The 23,725-nt window shown below is 35.6% G+C and overlaps 1 protein-coding gene across 2 annotated transcripts in view; it reads right to left on the bottom strand.

Moving 5' to 3' along the window:
- The window catches only part of BCKDHB (branched chain keto acid dehydrogenase E1 subunit beta), a 109,556-nt gene that overhangs the window by 74,338 nt on the left and 11,493 nt on the right, over positions 1-23,725 (bottom strand). For both annotated transcript variants that reach the window (XM_074538327.1, XM_005485934.4), the window contains exons 4-8: positions 13,694-13,827; positions 12,857-13,012; positions 8,867-8,975; positions 2,392-2,489; positions 657-767 (exon numbers count right to left, since the gene is read on the bottom strand). In XM_074538327.1, the coding sequence (XP_074394428.1) occupies positions 657-767; positions 2,392-2,489; positions 8,867-8,975; positions 12,857-13,012; positions 13,694-13,827 (608 nt within the window). The remainder of the gene's footprint in view (positions 1-656; positions 768-2,391; positions 2,490-8,866; positions 8,976-12,856; positions 13,013-13,693; positions 13,828-23,725) is intronic.

Raw genomic sequence — 23,725 nt, forward strand, 5'->3', positions numbered from 1 at the left:
CAACCCAGCCTGAATTAGGACCCAAGGAGTTGTTAGCCATGGTCCTGCAGGACTGTGGATTTGCCAGATTAAGGAAACTTTCAGCTCTAGCAGAAGCAGTAAGTGTTCGGTTAGTGACATCAAAAACTTCCACAAAGAAGAAAAGGAATTTCCAGTACCCAGGAATTTCAAACTAGGTAGTCTGAGAAGAATAAATGCTGCTTTCTCTCCCCAACTCAAGAATTCATATACCTTAAATCAAAACATTTATTTCTAAAAATACAGATAAAGAACACTAAGGCACATTACTGCAGACCTATAACTAGATGTAGATCTTAATGTAAAACAGCAAGAAAAAGAAAATACAAAGATTTTCCCAAGACAGCAGGGATGTTAGAAAGACAAAGACTCAGAAATTGTGGAAAAGCAATTTTCAGGTGGAAGTCTGATCAAATCATACCCTCTGCTTGAAAGTAAAGAACATGTGTTCTGACATTATTTTGAGCCTTGAAACATAATTCTCTTTCAATGCTAAAGTAAATGTCTGGTCCATGTAATGTGCATGTACTCTGCATTTATGATACAGAACAAAAATAGAGAATATATACAAAGAAAAAACATAGGTCTTTTTAAAACAACTTAGGTTGTTTTTAAATGAATATGTATCATTTCCTTACCTTGCAAACAGTGTCTGTATCCCATGGTAAGATGGTTCTCAGATCAATAACTTCACAGGACACACCAAGCTTTTCTTGAGCCATTGCTGCCACCTCTTTAATCACATGTACCTGAAAAAACAATGTATCATCACCAAATAATCCAAATTATGCAAATTGCTCTAAATTATACATCTGGAATACAAGCAGTAATTTAACATACCACCTGCATGTTGAGCAGGGATGTTTCTATTCAATAATAACCATTTAGTATTTACTGCATTCTTCTTATTAGTACCGAATTATTCCCAGTATTTTAGCACCACTCCAAAAACTCAATTAACTGAAGAAGCACTGAGAACAAAATTTGCTTTCTAGGGAAGTGTCTTTCAGATTATACCTTACCCACCAGTCAAGGAATCTATTTAGTAGATTTATATCTACTGATTCACAACTATTTAGTAGTAGTGAATCACAGTAGATATAAATCATCCACATCTACACCCATCCTTTACATAAGGTGTATTACGCTAAGAACAGAAAAGAAAGAAATACTCTGCACATTCAAAACTGTTTCTTGACATTAGGTTATAATACACTTTTCAGCAAAATGTATCTCAAGCATTGGTTTCCCTAAAACAAATATTTGCAAGCAAATGCTCCAATATGGAAAATAAGAACTGTTACAATTCAGATTATCCTCCACAAGTATCTCAGCAAGAAGCATTTGCTCATGAGATATGCGGGTAGAAAACTTTCTTAATATGATGTCGCCAATAAACTCTGGTGCTCTCTTTATTGTTAGAACATTTCACAATACAGATTTGGATTGTGGCAAATGACCTCCATCAAGCAACTCCTAGACATAGCAAAGAGATTGAGCCAAGGACCATCCCCAGAAATCAATTTGGATAAAGTCATCTTCATCTCGAAGGCAACAGAAATTTAGCAACCTGGACATGGTCAGGCAGTGTCAGTTGCCTGAAAGTCAGAGGGCATTAATAAATCCTACACAGACCCTAATAACAACAAAAAGCACAAACCCAGAGATCAGTTCAAAACTCTTTTGTCACAAAAGTTGTAAGATCCTCTCCTCTGAAAGCTTCTCAGATACAACTAGGCCAAGAAAACAGTAACTTTTGATTAGTCCACACTAGACTCAAATTTCTTTTCTGTAATTCTGGACTATGAAAATCTATTTTCTTAACAGCTTTTTCAGTATTTGCAGATCTTCATCAGGGGGGCAGGGGAGGGTGGCCAGTGATGTTCCTGAACAGCTTTGAAATGTAACTGTTAAAATCAAACCTATACCAATCCCTACTTGTATTAAATGTCCCATGGATTTTTAACTTTCAACAAAGGGACCCAAGGTTCTTTAAATCATGCAGTGAAGATCTATACTTTTCTTTCAGCATACTATTTTGAACTTTTCTTTCCCACTACCTTCCTCAGAGTTACATCTCACTGCCCCATTCTTAAATCTATCATTTTCATAATCATAAAAAAATCATTAGCCTGAGGCACAGGTACCTGTTCTACACTTCCAGAGTCATCTTCAACCAAAAATGGGTAAAAACTTACACAACAAAAAGCAGGTTTAATAGAAATTTAAACACTGGCAAACATTCATCCCAGCATATAGTGATGGAAGACACACACATTTTAATGTCTGGCCCTTGAGTTTGAATGCAAACATCCCCTACCCTCTGGGCCAGGCTTTGCTGGGTGACAAACAGCTTGTAAGAGAGTTACTGACCTGAGTGCCCCAAGCAACCATTGTCACATCATTGCCTGTTTGCAGCACCTCAGCTTGAGACAGTGGAATCTTGTAGGGCTCTACAGGAACTTGTTCCACTGAAAAAAGAGAAATAGGAGAGAATAAGCATTAGATTCCTTTATTAGTCAATATTATCCCATAAAAACATATAGTAAAACTTTTATTCACTGTTAGAGCCATCTAAAATAATAGACTAAAATTTCACTGAGTATGTTACTGGTGCCCAGTGACAGGATGAGGAGCAATGACCACAAACATAAACAGAAAAAGCTTTACCTCAATATGAGGAAAAACTTAATGTTGAGGGTGGCAGAGCACTGAAAAGGCTGCCCAGGGAGTTTGTGGGGTCTCCCTCTCTGGAGAAATTCAAAACCCACCTGGATGTGTTCCTGTGCCACCTGCAGGTGACCCTGCCTTAGCAGAGGGGTGGGACTGGATGATCTCCAGAGGTCCCTTCCATCCCTAACAACTGTGTGATTTCATTAGCATTAGACCAAAATAACTGAGTATCAGCATTCATTTCAAAGGTTTAGCTGCAATTCTAATTCTTTTTAATTAGACTGTTACAAATATGTTCAGTGTAGAGTTAAATTTCTGTTATATATCACAACAAGATTATGCATCTATACACATGCAAAAGATAGTAATGAGTTCTGACGTACATCCAGTCAAAATGTCAGCATCAGATTTGGAAATGGACACTGCTACAGCTGATTAAAAAAACTCAAGTAACCACTAATTGATCAGAATTCTTGATTATTCTAGTAATCATCAGAAGAGTCTTGAAATTATACTTTAATACTCAGACAAGAAGAATCATCTGTGCCAGCATCCTCCTGATGCTCCAAATACAGTGCTCTGAAGTTTTATGTTTAAATTGAGGTTAAAAGTTTTCAGAACCTACATAGGAATGTCAGCAAGAACTTCTGATTATAGCAGTTTTAAATAAATCTAAATATTTTTCCTTTAAAAAATGTTACCTAGTCACCAAAAATACACCACAATTTAAGAGAGAAGGCAAGAATTAGGTATCTTATCTTCCCCTAAGACATTCAACATAGCTCCATTCAAGACTCATTTATGAGTTTTCAGCTGGAAAAATGATAAGTTAGGTCAGTTGTGCTAGTTCTGAATCAGTGCTCCAATGCACAATACATTGACTGGTTTAATGACTAAAACTATGATTAAAGACATCCATATACAATATTTTGCAAGAAATACTGGTTTTGATCTAAAGATGAACTTGTCTATGCATCAGCAAGCCAAATAATACTTCTTGAAACATATTCTAGTGATAAGTAGAAAAAAATAAATCTTCTAAATACACAGAAACAATTTATAAAGAAAACACTCTGCCTTTTTTTGTTAACATATTTCATAGCTCATAAAATACATATTGAGTTCCTGCTGAACAAAATTGCTTCTTGAAGTAACAATGAACAATCTCCCTGAGTGAGAGCAGTAGTGAAGTGGTTAGTATTTTTCCTTCCCTGTTATGGTAAATACAACACAAGTAGGATGACCTAGGTTTCTTTCTGGCGTACAAGTTCCAAATGTAACTTCAAAAAAATAAAGTAGCAAATAATTTTCAATCCTGGCAGACAATTTTCTTTTTTCTTGTTGATAATGATCTATAAATACCATGTCTATTACAGAACCAGAGAATGACTCAGGTAGGAAGTGACCTCTGGAGATCACCTAGTACAAGCATCCTGCTCTGTAACGATTTTTTTAATAACAAGTGGCTAGAAAAATAAAGGGCTGGGAAAGAAAGGGGAAGAAATGCACATCCAGCAGTTGCTCACTGCACATTAGTGGCAGATCAGGTTTCTATGAATTTTGCACATTGTACAACCCTCAGGCAACAGAAAGAGATCCTGAAAGATAATGAAACTCACAACTATACTAATTGGCATTGCATGACTGTCTTTCTCATGGAATGGTCACCTACATGAAACCTGGAGAACAAGAAACGGAAAAAGATACCACAGGACCTTCAAGTGGAAAACCCAGGATACTGACAAGAATTAGAAGGTTCCGAAGAGAGGATGAGCCAGAGGAAGAACTAGAAGGTGTACATGCTACAGAAATAAGAGCTTTTCCTCTGTGCAATCGTTTTATCCATTTAGGGAAATAAAATACAACATACAATTACACAAATTAACTAATTTCTTACTATAGCTGAACCATTCTGCACTAAAATGTCCATTAAATGAGCTCATCTATCACACATGACAATTTTAAATGGAAAATTCAGCTTGTCAAAAATTTACAGGAAAGTCCCATTTGGAATGATTTTTCTTGATTGCTTTGCAAAAACTCCTTTCCCAACTAATACTGATGAAAAATAGGACATGGAATTATTCTATTAATATTCTTTCATAATAATTATCTAATCCAGGATAACAATGTTTCCGTACAAAGCAGCCTGTTCATCTATTACTTAAGAAATCAAGTATTTTAAATCAAATGTTTCAAACACAGACTTCAAATACAGCAATTAACAAAAAGTTGTAATTATCAGTGAAAAAGGGCCATGACAATTTTTAGAGGGTACAACATCTGTTGCATTTTCTAAAGGAGCAGTCTGAACAGCAGAAAGAAAATACATGTTTTCTCATCTTACCTGCCTTGTCTCTATAACAACCACTGATGCAAGTTATATTTATTTCTACACCACCCATGTCATATATAGTACAATTAAATGAAACTGAAAAGGTCAGAAAACATCAGAGTAGGTTCTCCACAAGATGTCTAAACCTGATAATGTCAGTGTGACTCATCTTCTCCTTTGATTCATAACCATTATGTTCTCTTGACACTGCACAGGCTGTTATAAACCAAAGCCTCTTTTTCCTTTTTAATTCAGATATTTTCTTAGTATATCTGATATTTAGGGGGACATCACTGCAGCACTTTCAATAACACTATGATCTCGTAAGTTAAATAGCAACAGAATTCTCTCTTCACACGTGTACTTGCATATTTAACTCTAGATTTTAACTCATAAAGGTTTACATTTCTTTGCTCCTTCCTAGTATAAGACAATAGAAGGAAGGAAAATAAATAGATAGGATAATAGATAGAAGGAAAATTAACATACACAATACTTCTGATAAACACTTGTATGGTTATGTGAAAGAGAAAGCATCTGCTCCTTGAAGGGTGTCTAGAAAAGGATCTTTACAACATAAAAGGGGCTAACAGGAAGAGAGAAAAGCCATGAGGAAGGACATACAGGGAGAGAGACCTTACCACAAAGGTTGAGAGTTACAGTTACAAAAACCAAACCTGCTCAGTCCCACTTATTGATAAGGGTATGGGGCATATGGGAGTGTTTCTTTCAGTAAAGCTATCTGATGGGATGATAAAGAAAAAGGAGAAAAAAATTGCAGACATACATGAAGACAAATATGACTACGAAAATAAAGAAACCTTGTCAGGAACACTCAAAGAAGGGTTATAAATTTTTGGTGGCTGGAATGGAGTGGAAGTTAGGATTTTTGTCATTATTTTAGTTTAATCTTTTTGCTTGCTTGTTTTAAACAAAAGCATTATTACCTTCAGGCTTCCTGAATAAGGACAGATACCTTGTCTTTTAAGACTATCCCACCTACAGTTTCTTTTCAACTGTAATTTCAAATATATCAACAACTCTGAACAAAATATCACAGACAAATACTTAGAGGCCTCACAGGAAGAAAGAAAAGTCCATTAGAAGAAAATGACAAGGCTCAAAAGCCTACATTAATTTTACAGACAGAAAATCTCCTTTCTCATTAACATCCTTAACACCTTAATTTTTCAACGAAGTCCCTACACACCCACTGTAACATCAGTCACAAAGCTCTCTGAACAAACATGTCTATTCACAAGGAGCAAAAAAAAAGCTATGGTAGGGGCAATATAATTTCATTATTCAATGAATGAGCCATCATCATGGAAATAAAGAAACTTATTTTCATCTGGAACAACAAGATCCAAAATCTTAGGTGAAGTATTATATCATGCTAAAAAGAAAAGAAAAAAAAAAAAGAAAAATTAAGTAATAGAGAACAACTGATACCATTTTGTGTTCTTGTTTTGGAAAGCCTGCATGTTCCCAGCCTTCAGAAAACCCTGTACTGTCTTGAGACACTAATGGAAAGCACAATAAATGCAGACATAGTTCAAGCTTACTGTCTAAGTCAGAAAATTGTACAAATTCAGAAACTTTCTCCTGCTAGAATCAACACATTCACATGGGGTGTTGTAAAAATTTTCTTTAGGAAACACAAGTAAGTCACTTTTTAAAACTCTTCTTTCCACCATTTATCTTATTCTTGTTTACCAAGTTTGTGTCTCGTTGCTGCTGCATCTTGATCTTATCAATCATGATGGCCCCAGTGCACTTCTGAATTCACCAGGCCACCTGGTTTCCATGGTGGAATTACCAGAAACCCTGACTGTGGCCAGGAGAATAAGAATGAACTCTAAGAGAGATCAATTTTATAGGAGAAACTCCCAGACAGCAGTCATCTTCCAGGCCAAGCTGACCTAACCCACAAAGGATAGTAAAGATGACAAACTAACGATAATGTAGAGAAAGGTTCACAGCGGAAATAAACAGAACATAAAAACCATTGTAGAAATAATAAAATAACCATGTAGATGAAAGAAGTTACCTGTTGATACAAATGTACTATATGTACATTTGCATATATTGTACATATATTTGCACATTTGTACATATAAATTTCAACTTACACCACTAAACTGATGTTCTTAGAAATTTTAAGACAAAAGATCTTGGTACAGTCTCTTAAAATTAGCCATCAGAATGCAGGAGGAAATCACTGTCTTTCAGAAATTACCAACAACAGCAATGCTGTAGCTGGTTACTGACCAGCACATACATCACATTAAACACTATTTCAGCACATCTTTACTCAAGATTTCCATCACAAGCCTGATTTATATTCAATAAATGATCCAGTAGTTGCTCTACAAGTCATTTCCTCAAACACAAAAACCTCCCTATATTCTCAAAAGCTGTGTGATTTTGATGTGCAGCCTTTCATGCCAATATAAAAGCAAGTATTTTATTAACTCTACAGTCTGTACTTGTGACTTGTAAATATGGGGGGAAGGGGGAGAAATAAAGGCCTGCTTTAAAAACACTTCATCTTTTTTCTTTGTTTAACAGGACTCAGGCTCATTTTTCAAACTACTTTCTCTAAATGAGTGGACAGAGGCCCTTCAGTTGAATTTTAGTAAGCCTTCAAAACACACTAAATTTAAGGAATGCAACACCCTATGGATACATCACACCCACCACACTAGAAATAGCTGCACTTTTAAATTTACATTGCTATTGGGATTTCAGGGCTTTTTTTTTTTTAATTTAAAAGCAAATAAGCAGTTTTATCAGTAAATATCCTATCTGATCCTGAGTTACATTACTATTTCTTTGTAGTTTTGATGTCTGTTTTCTAAATCTTTCCCTTATTACTGTCTGTCTAGGAAGAGGATAAATTCACTGACAAAATGGATGCACTGATGAAAAAGTGTTTTTAAAAGGTCCAAAGCAAAACAGAAACATTTTGTCTCTCACTCAAATACAGTCCACACAGAGTAAACTTATAAACTGGACTGATGGATCAAGCAGAGCTTGCATATAAAGCCACAGGACAGGGAAATGCTACAGGTAAGTCAGGGCTTCTGTTCTATTTTATCAGTTCCTCATCCTATTTCTCTTCCTGTCTCCACATGCAAAAATTTTAATCTGTTTTCTGTTCTGTCAAGTTTCTCTAGTCCAAAGAAGTAACCAGCTAATTTTTAGAACCAATTCAAACACCATCATTGTCAATTTCCAATGTTCCAATATATTACATGTAACTGAGAGCTGTTAAAACTACTCTGAATCAGAAAGGTCACTATGACTAAACACAAAGTAATGGCAATCACATTTCCTTTCAAATAAGGTTGAAAGCTAAATGAGGAGATTTTGAAGATCTTTAGAAATTAAGCATTTCAAAGAAATTTTAACTTTGAGAAAATGGTGATGGTGGGGCTCAGTTCTTTTGGAAAAATAAAAACTGATCTGGAATCTTTATTTTAGTATTTAGAGTTACCACAAGAAAGCAGTTCAAATTCTGCTAAATTTATACTGGAATTTGATAATGAATAATACCTCTTAGTTCTACTTCTTTTGTTAACCTTAGACTGTAAAGCATTCCACTTCCAAAGCTAATTGAGCATAATTGAGCATAAATCAGACCGAAAATGTTTATCTTTGCAGTCAAACTTCAAGAATTTATTCAGTTTTCACAATTCCTCTAAAAACCCATATCACTTCATAGCTAGAGTCAAGACTTCTACTGAAGCATTGTTTTAGCTGAGGCTATTAACATACACGTGCAAAAAACCCCAAACATTGTTCCATTATTGGAAAATACAACATACAAATCTTTACCTGCAGCTCTGTAAAGTATTTTAGGTTCAAAGAATATGCATGGATTTTTATCCTCTATGCATGACAGCAGCAATCCTTTGGCCTGCAGAGGACTCCTTGGAATAACAATCTGTAAAAATATTTTTAAATAGTTTAGTCAAAATTGAAATTCTGCTAGAAACTGCCTTATAATACTTAAAACTAAGCAATTATTTGCTTTAAACAAATCTACCTACAGATTGAGCTGTTCTTACAAAGCGAATTGACATCAGTGCTTCATTATTAAAACACACTCCAAATTTTGAATTTTATTTTGTTCGCTGATGAGGCTTCAATAGTCCCCTCTATATAGTGATTGAAATACTAAGGTGCTCAGATAAGGTAGAACTAACATCTTAACAGTAATATTTGAGGTAAAAAGGAACATAAGAATGTCAGTCAGATTAATATACATATATACATAAACTTAGTGAAGTTACTGTAGATGTACAACAAAAAATGCAGCTGAATGATCCTCAATTACTTGGGTAAAATTTCATCAGAACAGACCCTAAAGGTATTCAGACTTAGTCCAGTAAGTTTTGAAGGCTACAAAATAGTTACTTAAAGCTGACTTTTTTTGCTTACAGTAGAAGCTTGAAATTTGTTCTTTTTGGAAATAAATAACCAATAAATACCTTAAATCATTATCAAGCAAAAAACCTAAGGCCTCCAGATGTAATCCAAATACTTGAAAGGAAACAGTATAATTCATTTGCCAACAGAAGAGTTAACTTTGGATGATCTAAGAGAATTTCAATTATGAAAAGAAAATTACCAAATTATCACAGTTCAAATTAAAATAGAACCCAAGAGCCAAATTCCCTCAAATCAAAAGAACCAATTAATTTCCATCCCAGAGACCTCAAAGAGCTGCAAAATGCAGCATGAAGTCTACCAGCAAACACTTTTGTAGATGTGAAGTTGGAAGTCACTGAAAACATTAGTTATAGCAATTGTTAAAAAAAAAATACATTTTAATTACAGCCATGGCTTCAAAATATATTTTGAGAGTAATATCATTTATTTATATAAAAATAATATAAAAGAGTGAAAACACAACCTAAATTTCCTATTACATGAAATTAACTTGAGAAGTGATTTTTCTAAACAAGGGAGAAACAGTTTATTAATATTTCACCAAAGCATTTGGTAACAGACACATGGGAAATTACCCACATTAGTACAGCTCCTTAGGAATGAATCATTTTTAGGACAGACTTTATTTACCTTATTCATTTACGATGTTAAATCAGAACATGGCAATGAAGGCTATTCCAAAGCTGGAAGCCACTACACTAGAGAGGATGATACTAAAAAGACCCAGTTCACAAAAACAAACTGAAAAATACATATTGAAAGTCACTTGTTTAAGGACTACATTTTTGTTACAGATTTAGAACTCAGGAGTAGAAATTCAGATGTGAATTTATTATCTGCTCAAAAAATGACTAGCATACTACGCAGTTAAGTCCTAAAAAAAAGTAACATAGCCAAGGAACTGTTAGTGCTATTGTAAAAATCGCTGCTGGAAACTCAACTGGAATACTTAATGTTTCTTTCAACCCTTTGAAAAGAAAATGAATGAAACAGATGTCAAAAGAGCTCCAGATACTGTTAACAATTCTTTGATACTTTGATTTCTTTAGTCTAACAAAACAAAGACTAAAGAGAGTACAAGTGCTCTAGGCTATAAATGGACAGATAAGTTAAACATACAAGTTAGTCAAGAACAAATTTAGGCTGGAAATCTAAAAGAAAGCTTCTAACCATGAGAGAAAATATTCGTACAAGGGAATGCAGAGAATCAATATTAATGTCTTCCATGTACACTCTCACAACAGTGGACAGAAGATACAACCATCCAGTATTGTTTTCAAACCCCAATAAGTTTTCCCTAAGTACCAATGACCACAATCTTTCCCTGAATAACTAAAGTTGTACAAACTCCACTTGGCTTGAGCAATACAAATTCTACCTGCCACCTAAGAAAAACATAAAATAAAAAGCCAGAAACCTCTCACAAAGTTTAATAAGAGGGTTGTTTTGAAAGCCACTCTTGCCAAAGATCAAACCTTACCCTTCTCAGCTTGTAAGACACTGACTTTCCTCCTGTAATATGGAGAATTACAGACATTTGAAAATGCATCTGAAACACCAGTTCATTTTAACTTCTTGATTTCTATTTTAAGGGCCAGGGTTATTCATATATACCTTCAATCTTGAAACATTATGAACTGTACCAACAAACAGCTTTGCAAAAAATATTAAAGAACAACATTGTTTTCACAAAGCAATAATATTCAAAAGATAGAGTCTAAAGCACTTCTCTGTGCACAAAAAGCTAGTTGATTGCTCCATCAGCTCCACAGAATTAATGTGCCTTTAACTAAGATGACGGATCGTAGTGGTAGAAACCTATTTTAGCATTTTGCCCAAGGAAAAGTGAAAGAAAGTGAAAAACTAACAGAAAGATCAGAGGTGGGAACAAAGAAATCATATTACACGGAGTGACTAAATAAAATTCTGACTTACTAACTTGTTCATAAGACTAGCCATCAGCCTAGGTAGCTGGTATGAATCAGAAAGAGTATTAATCACCAGAGTGGACCACTAAACCTCATCCTTTGGTTTAGTGTATAGAAATTTGAGATTGATCTACAAGAGCAGCAAAAATTAGCTGGACCTGGAGTCAGTATTTTAATTATCTAAGCTATGTTTTGCTTTCATACAATAATAAACTACTTTAGTTTTAAACAAGCTCTAGAAAACATTTGTTTCAATAGCCTGGCAAAAGACTTTGTAGATGGAATTTGTCTATAATCAGGAAATACTTTCAAGTTCAGAAGATGACCTCAAATACCATAAAGAACACCCAAAGACAAGAATGTATAGAATTCCTCAAACAAAATGAAATAAAGTGTGAATAATATAGGTTTGTTGTTTTTTTGGGTTTTTTTTAAGAGAAGAACAAGTAGGAGAAATGGCTATGGCCTCCCTGTAGATGAGTAATATCTGAAGCTTTAGGACACGAAAATCATACAGAGACAACAGTATAAACAGCAGATAAACAATGAACATGTGTCTTTAGAATACAAATACTGGTTCTGCTTAAATCTTCTGCATTAATCTGCCCTGAGTCATTGCTCAATGGACTGGATGCCAGCTAACCGAGAAGTAAAAGTTCACAGACAAAAATTTGGTCAGGAAAAAATGAAGAGCCGGACAAATTCTCTTGGTCTGAAATGATTATATCCTGCACTCCCTTTCTCTAGGAAAGTTATCCACCCAAGCACTAGGTGTCTTCACTTCAAGGGAAGCCACCATCTTGGGCAGAAAGCTTGTCTGAAGTTCTCACTCCAAAAATCACCAAGCAGTTGAGTTTGGCAAGGACCTCCAGGGGGTCATCTGGTCCAATGCCCTTGACCAAGCAGAGGCATCCAGATCCAATTGCCTGGAATCACATGCAGACAAATTCTGAGCACCTACAAGAATGGAGACTCTGCAAATTCTCTGAGCAATCTGTGCTTCATTGTGTTCAGAAAGAACCTCTGGTGCTTCAGTTTGTGCCTACTGCCCACCACTGTCTTTCATATAAATTAATGCAATAATGCACTTAAGAGAGATGCAGAAATTTTTAAAAAATTTAAAGGAAAGTACTACTTTTTGTCAGCTTTTAGGTTCTGTACTATACTGGACACAAAACTATGTAAAATGTATCTTTGTAATGCAAAAAACCAGACAAATACAAAATGCTATGTGTACTAAAGATTGCTTCAATAATGGCTAGAAATTTTCAAACACTTAACAGAGTTTAAGTTTTCTAATAGTTTTTAATTAACATATTCTGATATTTTATTCTGGATTGACATGTACTCTTCTTCCCCCCTCTGCACCCAGACTCATTGCTAGTCAGGTCCATCATAAAACAAACAAACAAAAAAAAACTTCATAAAATAAGAGTTATTATACCTTTATTCCTGGACAGTGAGCAAAAAAGGCTTCTGGACTTTGAGAGTGATACAGTGCACCATGACCCACACAGCCCCACGGGGCTCTAATGGTGAGGCTTCCACAATTGAACAGATCTCCAGAGCGGTACCGATATTTGGCTGCTTCATTAACAATCTGGGAAGATTTATACACAAAAGTAACATTCAGTCCAATACCTCTAGTTATGCATCAAGACACTTCAATACATGCAATGTAACGACATCATCTGTTCCATGCATGGGATTCAGAGGATGACATTAGAAGCAAAGGAATACTGTAAGTCAGCACGAAGACAAACATTTTCCAAGGCAAATCAACCAATAATTTTTGTGTTCAAATTAGATGCCTAAGCCTCAAGGGCAGCCTTATAATCCAGTCCTTTCATCATTCTATACTGTCAATCAGCCCAGTCCAGATCTGTACTTTGTCCTGTGGACACGTGGCCAGCTGCAGCTGTATGCAGAAATGAGACTGTGTTCAGAAGACATAGGCTGTTGACTTTATGGCTGCTGAAGCCAACACAGCCACAAAACCAAAAATTAAAACAAACAGACAGTTGCCTCAAACCAGATCTCTAATTTCCATTATTTAATAAGCCTTCAAATTGGCCATGGTACAGTTTACTGTTTACAGTACAGTACTAGCACTGTTTGCAGTTTACGCCTGTTTACCTAAAGCATGCATAAATATCAGTAATACAGCTGTGGTTATATTTGCAAAAATTACATATTCAAACCAAGTACTAATGCTAACAGAAGAGTAATTTAAACAGATGTAAGATTTATTTTAACTGCTCTCAAATTTATTAGTACCAACCTGATCAAATGCTGGAAAAATGTAATCTGCAAATTGAATTTCTGCAATGGCTGTAGCACCTGTAACAGCAATTCCAATACCAAAGCCAACAATTCCTTGTTCACATAAAGGGGTGTTGAAAACTCTGTCTTTACCTAATAAAAAAAAAGAAAAAAACATACAATTCCTTCAATATAACCAGCTCTAAGCAGAAAACATTGTCCCAGAAATATTTTACTTATAAACAAGTCACATGCAACTAAGCATGTCGCTATTTAGATGGGCTTTTTTAGGTGCAGCAACAATAACCATCCATTAGAGGTACAGATACTTTAACTTGTAACAACTTAGAGAAAGAAAAGGAAAAACTGAATGAAAGCTAAGAACAGTTCCTGTAACTTACAACGTTCTGAACACTTTAAGGAAAATTTGTTCCGACGTATTCACATTTAAACATGCATCCCCCCACCCCCCCCATGCTTATATGGGAGTGAACAAGACTTATAACTATCTTTAATAGTTTACAATAAAGGTAAATGTTGCTTCTTCCATTTTTTTTTCCAGGCACTGACAAGTAACTGTCCCTGTTCAAAGGCAGACAGATGCCCAGGGGCACCTGTACAAAAGCACACTGCCTCTGGCCCACACTCCCCATCAGCAGTGCCCATTCTCATCACCCTTCTCTGCCAAGGTAAGGTCACATTTACATAAGTTGCTTTGTCCCCAAGGAACTGCAGTTCCTGCTACAAACCCAAAACATTTCCTTTCATTTCTCCCCTATGGGAGTGCAAAGTTTCTGTGCCACAGTAATTTCTGATCCCAAATATGCATCAATCTAATAGATGACTGCACACAAAATTGTTCAGTTCATGAAATTAAAAACAAGAAGGAGTGGGAGGGAGATAAAACACCACTAAAAATCCTGTATAAGACTTATTTACAATATTTTCCAGCAGTACTTTTCTGCCAAGGGAGTACAGCAGAAATATCTTGGTCTGCTATTAAATCTTCCTTTTAGAACACTGGGTAGACAGTAGGTTTCTATAGGAATCCATCATGCACGAAAATGCCAGGACTTCAAATTGGATGGAAAAAATGTGCACAGTGCACACCAGTGGCTATGAAATAAATTAAACAATAACAAAATAATCATGAATCAACTAACCAAAAAACCAGACTGAACTAATAAGTGGGAAAGCTGTTACTAGCCGGACTTCAAATTTCAATATCTCTAAGTTCAACTATAAAAAGGAAAGCTAACAGAAGTTTTCAGAAAGGGATGATTAGGGAAAAACCATTGTCCAAGTACTTGCAATATACTAAAGACAAGTATGTTTTACAAATCTTTCAAGGACACATCTTCCATTTTCACAGGCCACCCAGCACACCACTGTCACCCCTTGTACCCTGTCCATATGTATGTATGAATGTATAGATATATCAGTGAATATGTTTTTGGCTCTCCCTCTGCTTTCCTTTTTTTTTTCCCCTTCACCAGCAACATTCATTTAAAGCAAGTAAAAAAAGAAATGTCATCAAATGATACTACAGTGTTGGTGGTGTCAGTGAGGCTACACAAGCCAACAGCAAGTCCAAAGAGCTGCCACAATTGCAGGACACACCATGATTTCTCATACAAGACAGTGGAAACAAAGAGAATCCAAGATTAATTTTCCCTCTAAAGGGACCCTTCATTGTGTAAATTGTTCTCATTCCTGAAAGAGCTGTAATCTCAGTTCATATATTGCATTCTCTGGTGCACACTCTCCATTGACAGACATCATGGCCAAAAAAAGGAAAAACGTCCTGTGTAAATGTGTAGCTGTCCCAGGCCGTACCACCACAACTGTGAAGGTGCAGAAGCCCTGTACCCATATCCATCTGTAACACCATAAACACTTGGCAAACACTTCCTTCCCTCCCTTTTATTTGTCTAGCATACCATGAATTAGCCATCTTGATTCCCTTCTCTCGCACTGACACAATTAATTTTAACTTAAAACAAATCTTATTTTATTAAACTAAAAATGTATTAACAATATAAAGACCTATGGTAATGTTGGTCATTTTCTTTCCTACTTTCTATTTTCCTGCTTCTTTTAAGTCCACTGGCAGATCACTATTTGTCTCTTCACTTGCTTACAGGATATTTTGATCTAAGGCTTATAGCTTACCTAACCTTGTTCTTTACTAACAGATTTTTCAGAGTACACTGAAATAGCCTAATACACAGGTTCCATAAATAAATAAAACTCACACAAAAATTGAAATGTATTTGAACAATCCTTTTCAAAAGGAGCTTTTAACTAATAATTGATACAAACTTGAAAATTAATTATTTAATATCAATTTAGGATGGTTAATTAATTTAAAAGCACATTAACCCCACCACACTAGCATGTAATACTATAATTCAAAACATAAAATACATCCTAATAAAACTGCTGAAATACTAATGAAATATTAAATGAGAGGTATCACATTGCTGTCAATGGAGTATGATGACAAAGGAAGTGAAAATCATAAAAGCAAACGTGAAATGTAAGGAGACAGCTGTAATGTGAAGAGTAAAGCACCTAATTTGGAGTTTCAGGACTAAAGGTACAATTCTGAAGCACCATGACTTAAAACAGAAAAGAGTGAGCAAGGGAACTCGATGAATGAAATTTATTACTCAGGAATGGTTTTGATTGTAGCATTAAACAATAATACTGACCACTTAAAAGAAAATCCTAAAGCACTTTACTATATATTATATCAGAAAACAACTTCAGGCAGAGTTTTGAGGAGTAGGGCTTTCTTTATAAAATCTAGCCCCTTATGACAAAAAAACATACACATTGTTAGGGTAAAACAAATATATTCATTTCCCCAAACATAAAAATTGTATCATATTGCTTTAACCTTCTATTTTTATTGATACAGCATGAAAATCATTACTAAAACTAACACAACATATTTAAATATTTAGCATTTAAATGCATTAAGTCTATGTATTTTTATCTATTTTACTTCATATTTTCTTATTTTTCACTTTTTTTCAAAACACAAAAAGGAAGCCCATTTTGATAAACCGCCATTCACACCATCCTCTGCAAACCAGCAGACTCAGATTTCAGCTGAAATCTGACTGAAGCAGACAGACAACCCAGAGATACACTTAGTATTTCCATATTTCATTTCCTTACCAACAAAGAAACACTTCCTAAAATGTGTTCCTCCTATGATTTGTATCAGCCATACAGCATAAAAGAAGCTACCACCAGCTCAAGGAGGTGACTTGTCAGCCCAGGTGAAAGCAGCAGCTCTGCATTTTCTGCAGCCAGGTGCGTCAGCCCCTGCAGAAGACATTACACTGGTGTGCATTTCAATTAACCTGCCTGGCTTCACAAACATCCCTGGTTCCAGCCACCTGAACAGGTCGGTGCCCTTTGCCAGCTACTGAGGGAAGCAATATGGCAAACATAGAGGGTTATGGGAAAATAAAGGATGATTCTTCTCATCTCTCCTTCCCAATAACTAAGGAGTATGACTAGATGCATGTTCAGGAAGTTAAAAAAACACTCTAGAAGTCTTTCCTAACAAAGAAAATCTGAAATTATGAAGAACAAACATCAAAGAAAAAAGCAATACTTGCTTCAATTTTACTTAAATAAAAAGGAGTGATCTTTGTGATTTTCAGAACAAAGAGTATCCCATGAATGTTCAAATTACCACAGACCCTTTGTGTAAGAGACAAAAGCTTTAAGGCAGTCTCACAGTCATCTTCTCATTCGCCAGGAATAAAGAGTTTCATAGCAACCTAACAGAACACGTTTACAGACATTTGTAGTCAATTATTGTGCATTAATGTTTTGGCTGCTTCATCTCTATTTGTTCCAAGCCATCAGGAAAAAAGTATTTCAGGATTCTGCAACAAGTCATGTTCCTGTCTTAATTTAACTTCAAAAATGAGATATTCAAACAATATTAAATCTCCTATAATGTTAACACACCACCTAATGCTCCAACTCTGAGGAATTTTATATCACTCTGCACAAGTCCACCCTGGAATATTTGGATGGTTTAGGGAGTACTGCTGGTGATTTAGCAAAAGGTGAACTGTGCTTTGTTTTCAAAATACAGCTACATCACCGGTGCTAAAAAAATGCATAACACATCTTAAAAGATGTCTGTACTGAGCAGTATCAACAATATATGTGGACAGCATTTCATTTGTCTCAATGATCTCACTGACTTCCATTTAAAACATCCATAAGAGGTCAAATAGAAAACTCTAAGAAGTTAAATATATTAGGAGTTCAACCAAAGCAGTCAGGCTCCACATGCAGAAAGGACTGGAAAGAAAAGATGAGTTTTTTTGGTACTCACCAGGGACTTTGTGTAGAAAATTCAAATAGGAATTATTAATTCCCAACCAGTCCTGCCTTCAAAGACCTTTTTTAACCTTAAAATATCTAGGATTTTTCACAGATGTACTTCTACATCAGTTTACTAATTTTATTTCTTAACATATTTAAAACAATCTATGAAACATTTAAGCTTTCTTGGTCCCATCATCCCTTTTAAATCCATTTTACAACTGGCGACACTTGTAGTCTTCCATTTCTCTGATACTATGAAAGAGGGCAAGCCAAACAGCAAGTAAATTTTGGAGCTCCTGGGTTAACAAAAGTAGTTCTAACAACTTACTCATTTTAATCATTTTGTTCTACCATTTTTTCTACTGATAACCTAGTCACAGTTCTCCAGCTTTAAAAAAATAGGCCCTGCTGCTCTGAAGGGAATACCAGTAAATATACATTAACTTTACAGTTTAATATAGAAATTTCCAAGCTACTTGTCCAAAGCAGGGCTTCAGGCTCACTGACACAAAGATGGTTTAATTCTCAGTCTTGAAACTTTGCACACCAGATGCTGTGTTGTTTAAAAAGCTGCTTTTTCCAGAACTATCCATGCTACAGTACTTCACCTGATGAAAAGTGATTGTATGAAAAGGATTTCATACATTGAACTTCTAAAGATGACTTTTACCTACTGGGCATAGAATAACAAAACTTAGAGAATTTAGCTATATTCCTCTCCTGTTCTTCCCTAACCCTGTATCCTGCAAAAGTCAAGATGATTTGTGTGTGCCCAAACACTCATACCAGGCTTAAAGGACCCAGCCATGCCTCTGGTATAACTCAGCCAACCCCAGGGCTGAGTGACCAGGTCTCAGCCCTCAGTCAAGTCAGTGTAAAGTCCCAAGTCATGTGCAGTGAGCTGGTCTGTTAATAGGAGAAATACATGTATCCACACACACTGTGTACACACTGCCTATGCCTTCAAAACTATTTCAACATTTCATTACCTTGAATTAAAAAGTCATTCAAATTTTGACTATTTAGCAACTAACTACATCACATTCCCATTATATTTTCCATAAATATTCCAAAACTTCACATTATGGCAGTAAGATACAAAAGTTAGTAAAAAAAAAACATACTGCCAAAATCTGTGAGCAACTAACATCAGGGTCAGAAATGAGATTTGCATGCACTAAACTAAATTAGCTTCTTCCTATTTTGCTGCTGCAAAATCCACTATCATGCTCTATTTTGCAACAAAAGAGCTGACTTCCTATTCTAGTTTTAGACAGAAGTTTCTAGACAGAAGTTTTGAAGATCAAATGACAGATAAGTCTTTCTTACTTGGTTTCACTTGTTCACAGGTGATTATGCTTCATTTGGGGCAAAACCAGAAAAACCCACAAAAAATGCATTCTTCTGAACCACTTGTCACCCCTGTGTTGCCCAAAGTAAAGGACACCTGTTCTGCCTGGCAACTGGTAAGAACAGGAATTCTTTACAGGTTTATATTATATGTCACTGACATAGCCAACACTTGAGAAAAGCTCCTCAAGTAATTTGGAAATTCGGAACAGCTGAAAGATATATTTCCCTATTAAGTCTTCCCCAGTTACTAAATCATACATTTGAAGAAACATGAATGTTTGAACTAGTAGTTCTAGCTCAAAGTGTTCTCAACAAGACATTCTTTGACCTAAGATGATGCATTTTTCTTCTAAGAGCTTATTAGATCACAAGTACACTTTCACCTCCTCTCCCCCAAGATTCCCTCAGGAGAAAAGCCTGTTTACTGCATTTGCATTTAACCCTCAGTCTCACTGACTGCAAATACAAATCAGTCAGGAGAACTGCTGAAGTACAAAGAAAAGGTTACCATGGACAGAAATTTTTATAATCTGCACAGTTACCAAATTTCAGCTTTGGAAAGAAAACTTTCTACTAAAATTTAGTAAATTCTGAAAGTTCACAGCATGAATATAAGATTAATAGTGTCCTTGTCAGGCTTACAGAATTTTGGATTAAAGAGGACCCAGAAAAATTCCATAGATACCTCTGCCTTCCTAAAGCAAAGAGTGAAGATTTCATTTTTAGCCCTCTCCCCCAGTTCAGATTTCCTGTCATTTGTGACAAACTAGCAGCCACTGAAAGCTAAAGAATAAAACAAAAATATTAAAATATATTATGTTATTCTCTCCCTTTCTCAGGGAAGAAGTGGGAGGAGTTGGGGGAGGTTAATTCAAAGCTTTGGCTCTAGCTTTGAATGCTGGTAACCTTGCAAGTCATTTAATCCTCCCACAATGGAAGAGCAGCCAAGCAGTAATATGAACAGGGGGAGGAGCAGATTCTTTTCAGGTACACAGTGTCAAGTGAAAGAATGATGCAAAAAAGTAAACGAATTATAAAAAAGAAAAATTCTTCACTATGACAGTAGTCACATGGTGGAATAAGCTGTCCCAAGAGGTTGCAGAAGCTCCTGCCTTGGACATGTTCAAAACTCACCTGGACAAGATCACAAGCAAACTAAACTCTGTGTTGAGCACTGACTGGTTCTAAACAGATGACTTTCAAGGTCATCTCCTTACATCTCTCTATGGTTTATTAACAGCCCCAAGCAGGGCTTCATGCTGACTGTAAAAACTTTTTATGCTTGTCCTTTTTACCTGGCCTGTTCATGGAAGCAATTCATGACATCAATAAAATTGTACTCAGTCAGATCCATACTCTTAGGAAAATATTTAAATAGATGCTCATATCTCAGTGGCAGATTTCCTCACCAGAATTTCTTTTTACTTTTCTAAGGGACTCTTGGAGGAAGAGGAGGTGAAAGAGTAGTTGTGATCTAATGAGCTCTTGGAAGGAAAACACATCATCTTGAGTAAGAGAATGACTTGTTGAGAACACTTTGAGCTGGAACTGCTACTTTAAACATTCATGCAGGCTGCCCACTCCACACTGAAATCCTCCTCATCATCTGGCTCACACACCCAGCGGCAGCCTAAATAAAAAAAAAGAGCAATGCCTAACTGGACAAAGCATTCAAATATTCTTCCAGCTATGACTAATAACATTCCTTTGTCAACTACAAAAAACTTTTGCTGCGTGAGAAGCACACTTGCAGAAAAGCATAACTGACATACAGTTTGACATGAGAAGATACGCCAGACGAAGCTATGCCCCAAAATTGACATCTACCAAATACTTATAGGTGAGTATATGCAGAGGACAACACACCAGCTTAAATTGCAAGGCTTAGGTCAGTTCCATGCATTTTCTCATCATCTGCAACATGACATGACATGAGAGAGATCCAACAGGAAACACAACAGTTGTCAAAGCTAAGTTTTGCAACCTGTCAATGAAAATTCTGCTGTAATAAGCTGCACACACCATGTGGATGACAAATCAAGAAGTAGGCAAAAATGTTAAATAATACCAGTTACCCTCTCTCACATTCTTCAGTATCAGTAGTGTAGATGTAAATGTGAAAGCATGTTGGATCTACCTGGGATTGTGAAGCAAGTATTTTCAAGACAAGAGCAAGGATTTCATGCTGCTGTAGAAGTACTCAGGAGCAAAGAGCTCAATGACCAGAAACCTGCAGTAATGAATCTTACAAATCTCACTGGTAACCATGCCTGCCCTTTTATAATGCAAAGCATGTGCAAGAGAAAAATTAATAAAGTAGTCTATACTTGGTGCTTCCATCTAAGTGTGAAAACCCTGTGCCAGGTTTTGAGGATTTAATAATGTTTCTGCAAACTAAAAAGAAAAGAGATCTTCTATAATAAATGACTAGCAGGTTATATCAAGCTGGTCACTGGAAGATGGCTCTGAATCAAGTCAAAATAAGATTAACCTGCACCTCAAAGTTCTTCTGCTGCATATCTGGGTAAACAATTTCCAAACTTGGATACTAGTCTTGATTTTTTCCACCCTTTTAGGCTTCAAGCAAATTACTTCCAAGAAAACTCTTGAGAGTTTTATTCCCTGTAATAAAGCCTGCAGAACCTTCTTAAGTTGAAATTACCACCCTCTTACCACCAAACTCAGAGTAGAAAAAACAGCAGACATATTGAATTAACCCCAGCTGATGAGTGGGATAAATAAACATACAGATAAACAGAGGGAATCACAGGACTAACCAAAGAAATTGAGAATCATTTCATTCCACCTAAGGAATTGCAAAGGCATACAGAGAGATGTCTAAAAGAAAGTACACAAAATGTGCTTGTGACCTCATATTAACACAGACTGCAAAAACTAGTTATGCTCATCAATTCCATCTTGGGTCTTTAAAACATAAAATTTCATCCTCCTCGACATGATATTATCAAAATACTGTTTTTACATGATTCACTACAAGTATTTTCTGAAGTGGAAAATTCCATTTTTATAAAGTTCAGCAGCACATACTTTTTTGCCCAGCAATCTATCGTGAAATATCTTAAAAATGTGAGAACAGCTTTCTCTTTTTACTCTGCACTGAATATCAAGTTCTATATTAAAAAATATATTCCTTATCTTTCCCTCAAACAGGTTTAAAACATAGGAAAAGAAGCATAATAAGTATTAGCAAGCCCCAAATAAATAAAATACAGTTTTCACAGCAGGCACACTATCAGAACAATTTAAAAGAAAAGGAAAACAGAACTAAAATAAAAGCCATTTAGCTCTGACAGTGACGGATTTATATTATTATCCCACAGATAAAAAACATGTAGAAAGACATACTACATTTTACCAAGTTTTTACATTTTACCAAGTTTTCAAATAACTTTCCTTCAAACTGTAAATCTTCAAAAATGAATTGGCTATTTAAGATGAAAATGAACAAAATGTACTATTGTGTAATGAGTCCGGAACACGTTCTCCAGATGTTACTGTTCAAAGACATTTGTATAAATCAGAACAAATCCAGGTCTTGCCAAACTGTTCTGGAAGAACCATGCAAGCAAACTGCAGAATTCTTCACTTAAATCTATGCAAAAAGAAATGAGGATAACCAAACCCCAGGCTATTTAGGTTTTACTCAATATGCATACAAGTAGTCATTTTGAACTCTGAATGAAATGTTTCACCCTTAGCTTACATCCATGATGTCAAAAATTCTGAACTCCTTCCTTCTACCACATGCAATATTTTAGAAAGGACCAGGACCTATGTCAAAGAAGAACCATGTTTCTCCAGCAAGCTTGTAGTCTGCTTTTAAGCATCAAGATAACTTTTTTCTATCTGCTTATAGAGTGAAGCCCTAACACTTATGCTACTTTAGGCTGAGTTTTTCCTCTTCCTCATAATAGTCTATGGTTATGTTCTAAAAGAACGTAAAAAACACCATGATTACTGATTCAAAATTCCACATAAAAACCTCAGTGTCTTCCCACCTGTTGAATTAAGGCCCAACTACTAGTAGCTTTTGGGAGGCAGAACACACTGCCTTAATATATTGCATTACTGACCATCCAAATTGTGTTCTTGTACTTCTTACCTTTGCACTGTAACATGTGGGACCACAAAAACCCAGAATCTCCATTAACAGATATCTGCTACCTTACCAGTCACATTAAGTGTGGTCTACACAATAAAAAATTTTGTGAAATCACTACCAAAAATATATACAATATAAGCATTTTAAAGTATTTTATGTATTTTGGAGGCAAACTATCAGAATTGTTTTAAAAACAACCCTATACTATATATA

This window comes from Zonotrichia albicollis, chromosome 3 (assembly GCF_047830755.1).
Source record: "Zonotrichia albicollis isolate bZonAlb1 chromosome 3, bZonAlb1.hap1, whole genome shotgun sequence".
Classification (NCBI taxonomy): domain Eukaryota; kingdom Metazoa; phylum Chordata; class Aves; order Passeriformes; family Passerellidae; genus Zonotrichia; species Zonotrichia albicollis.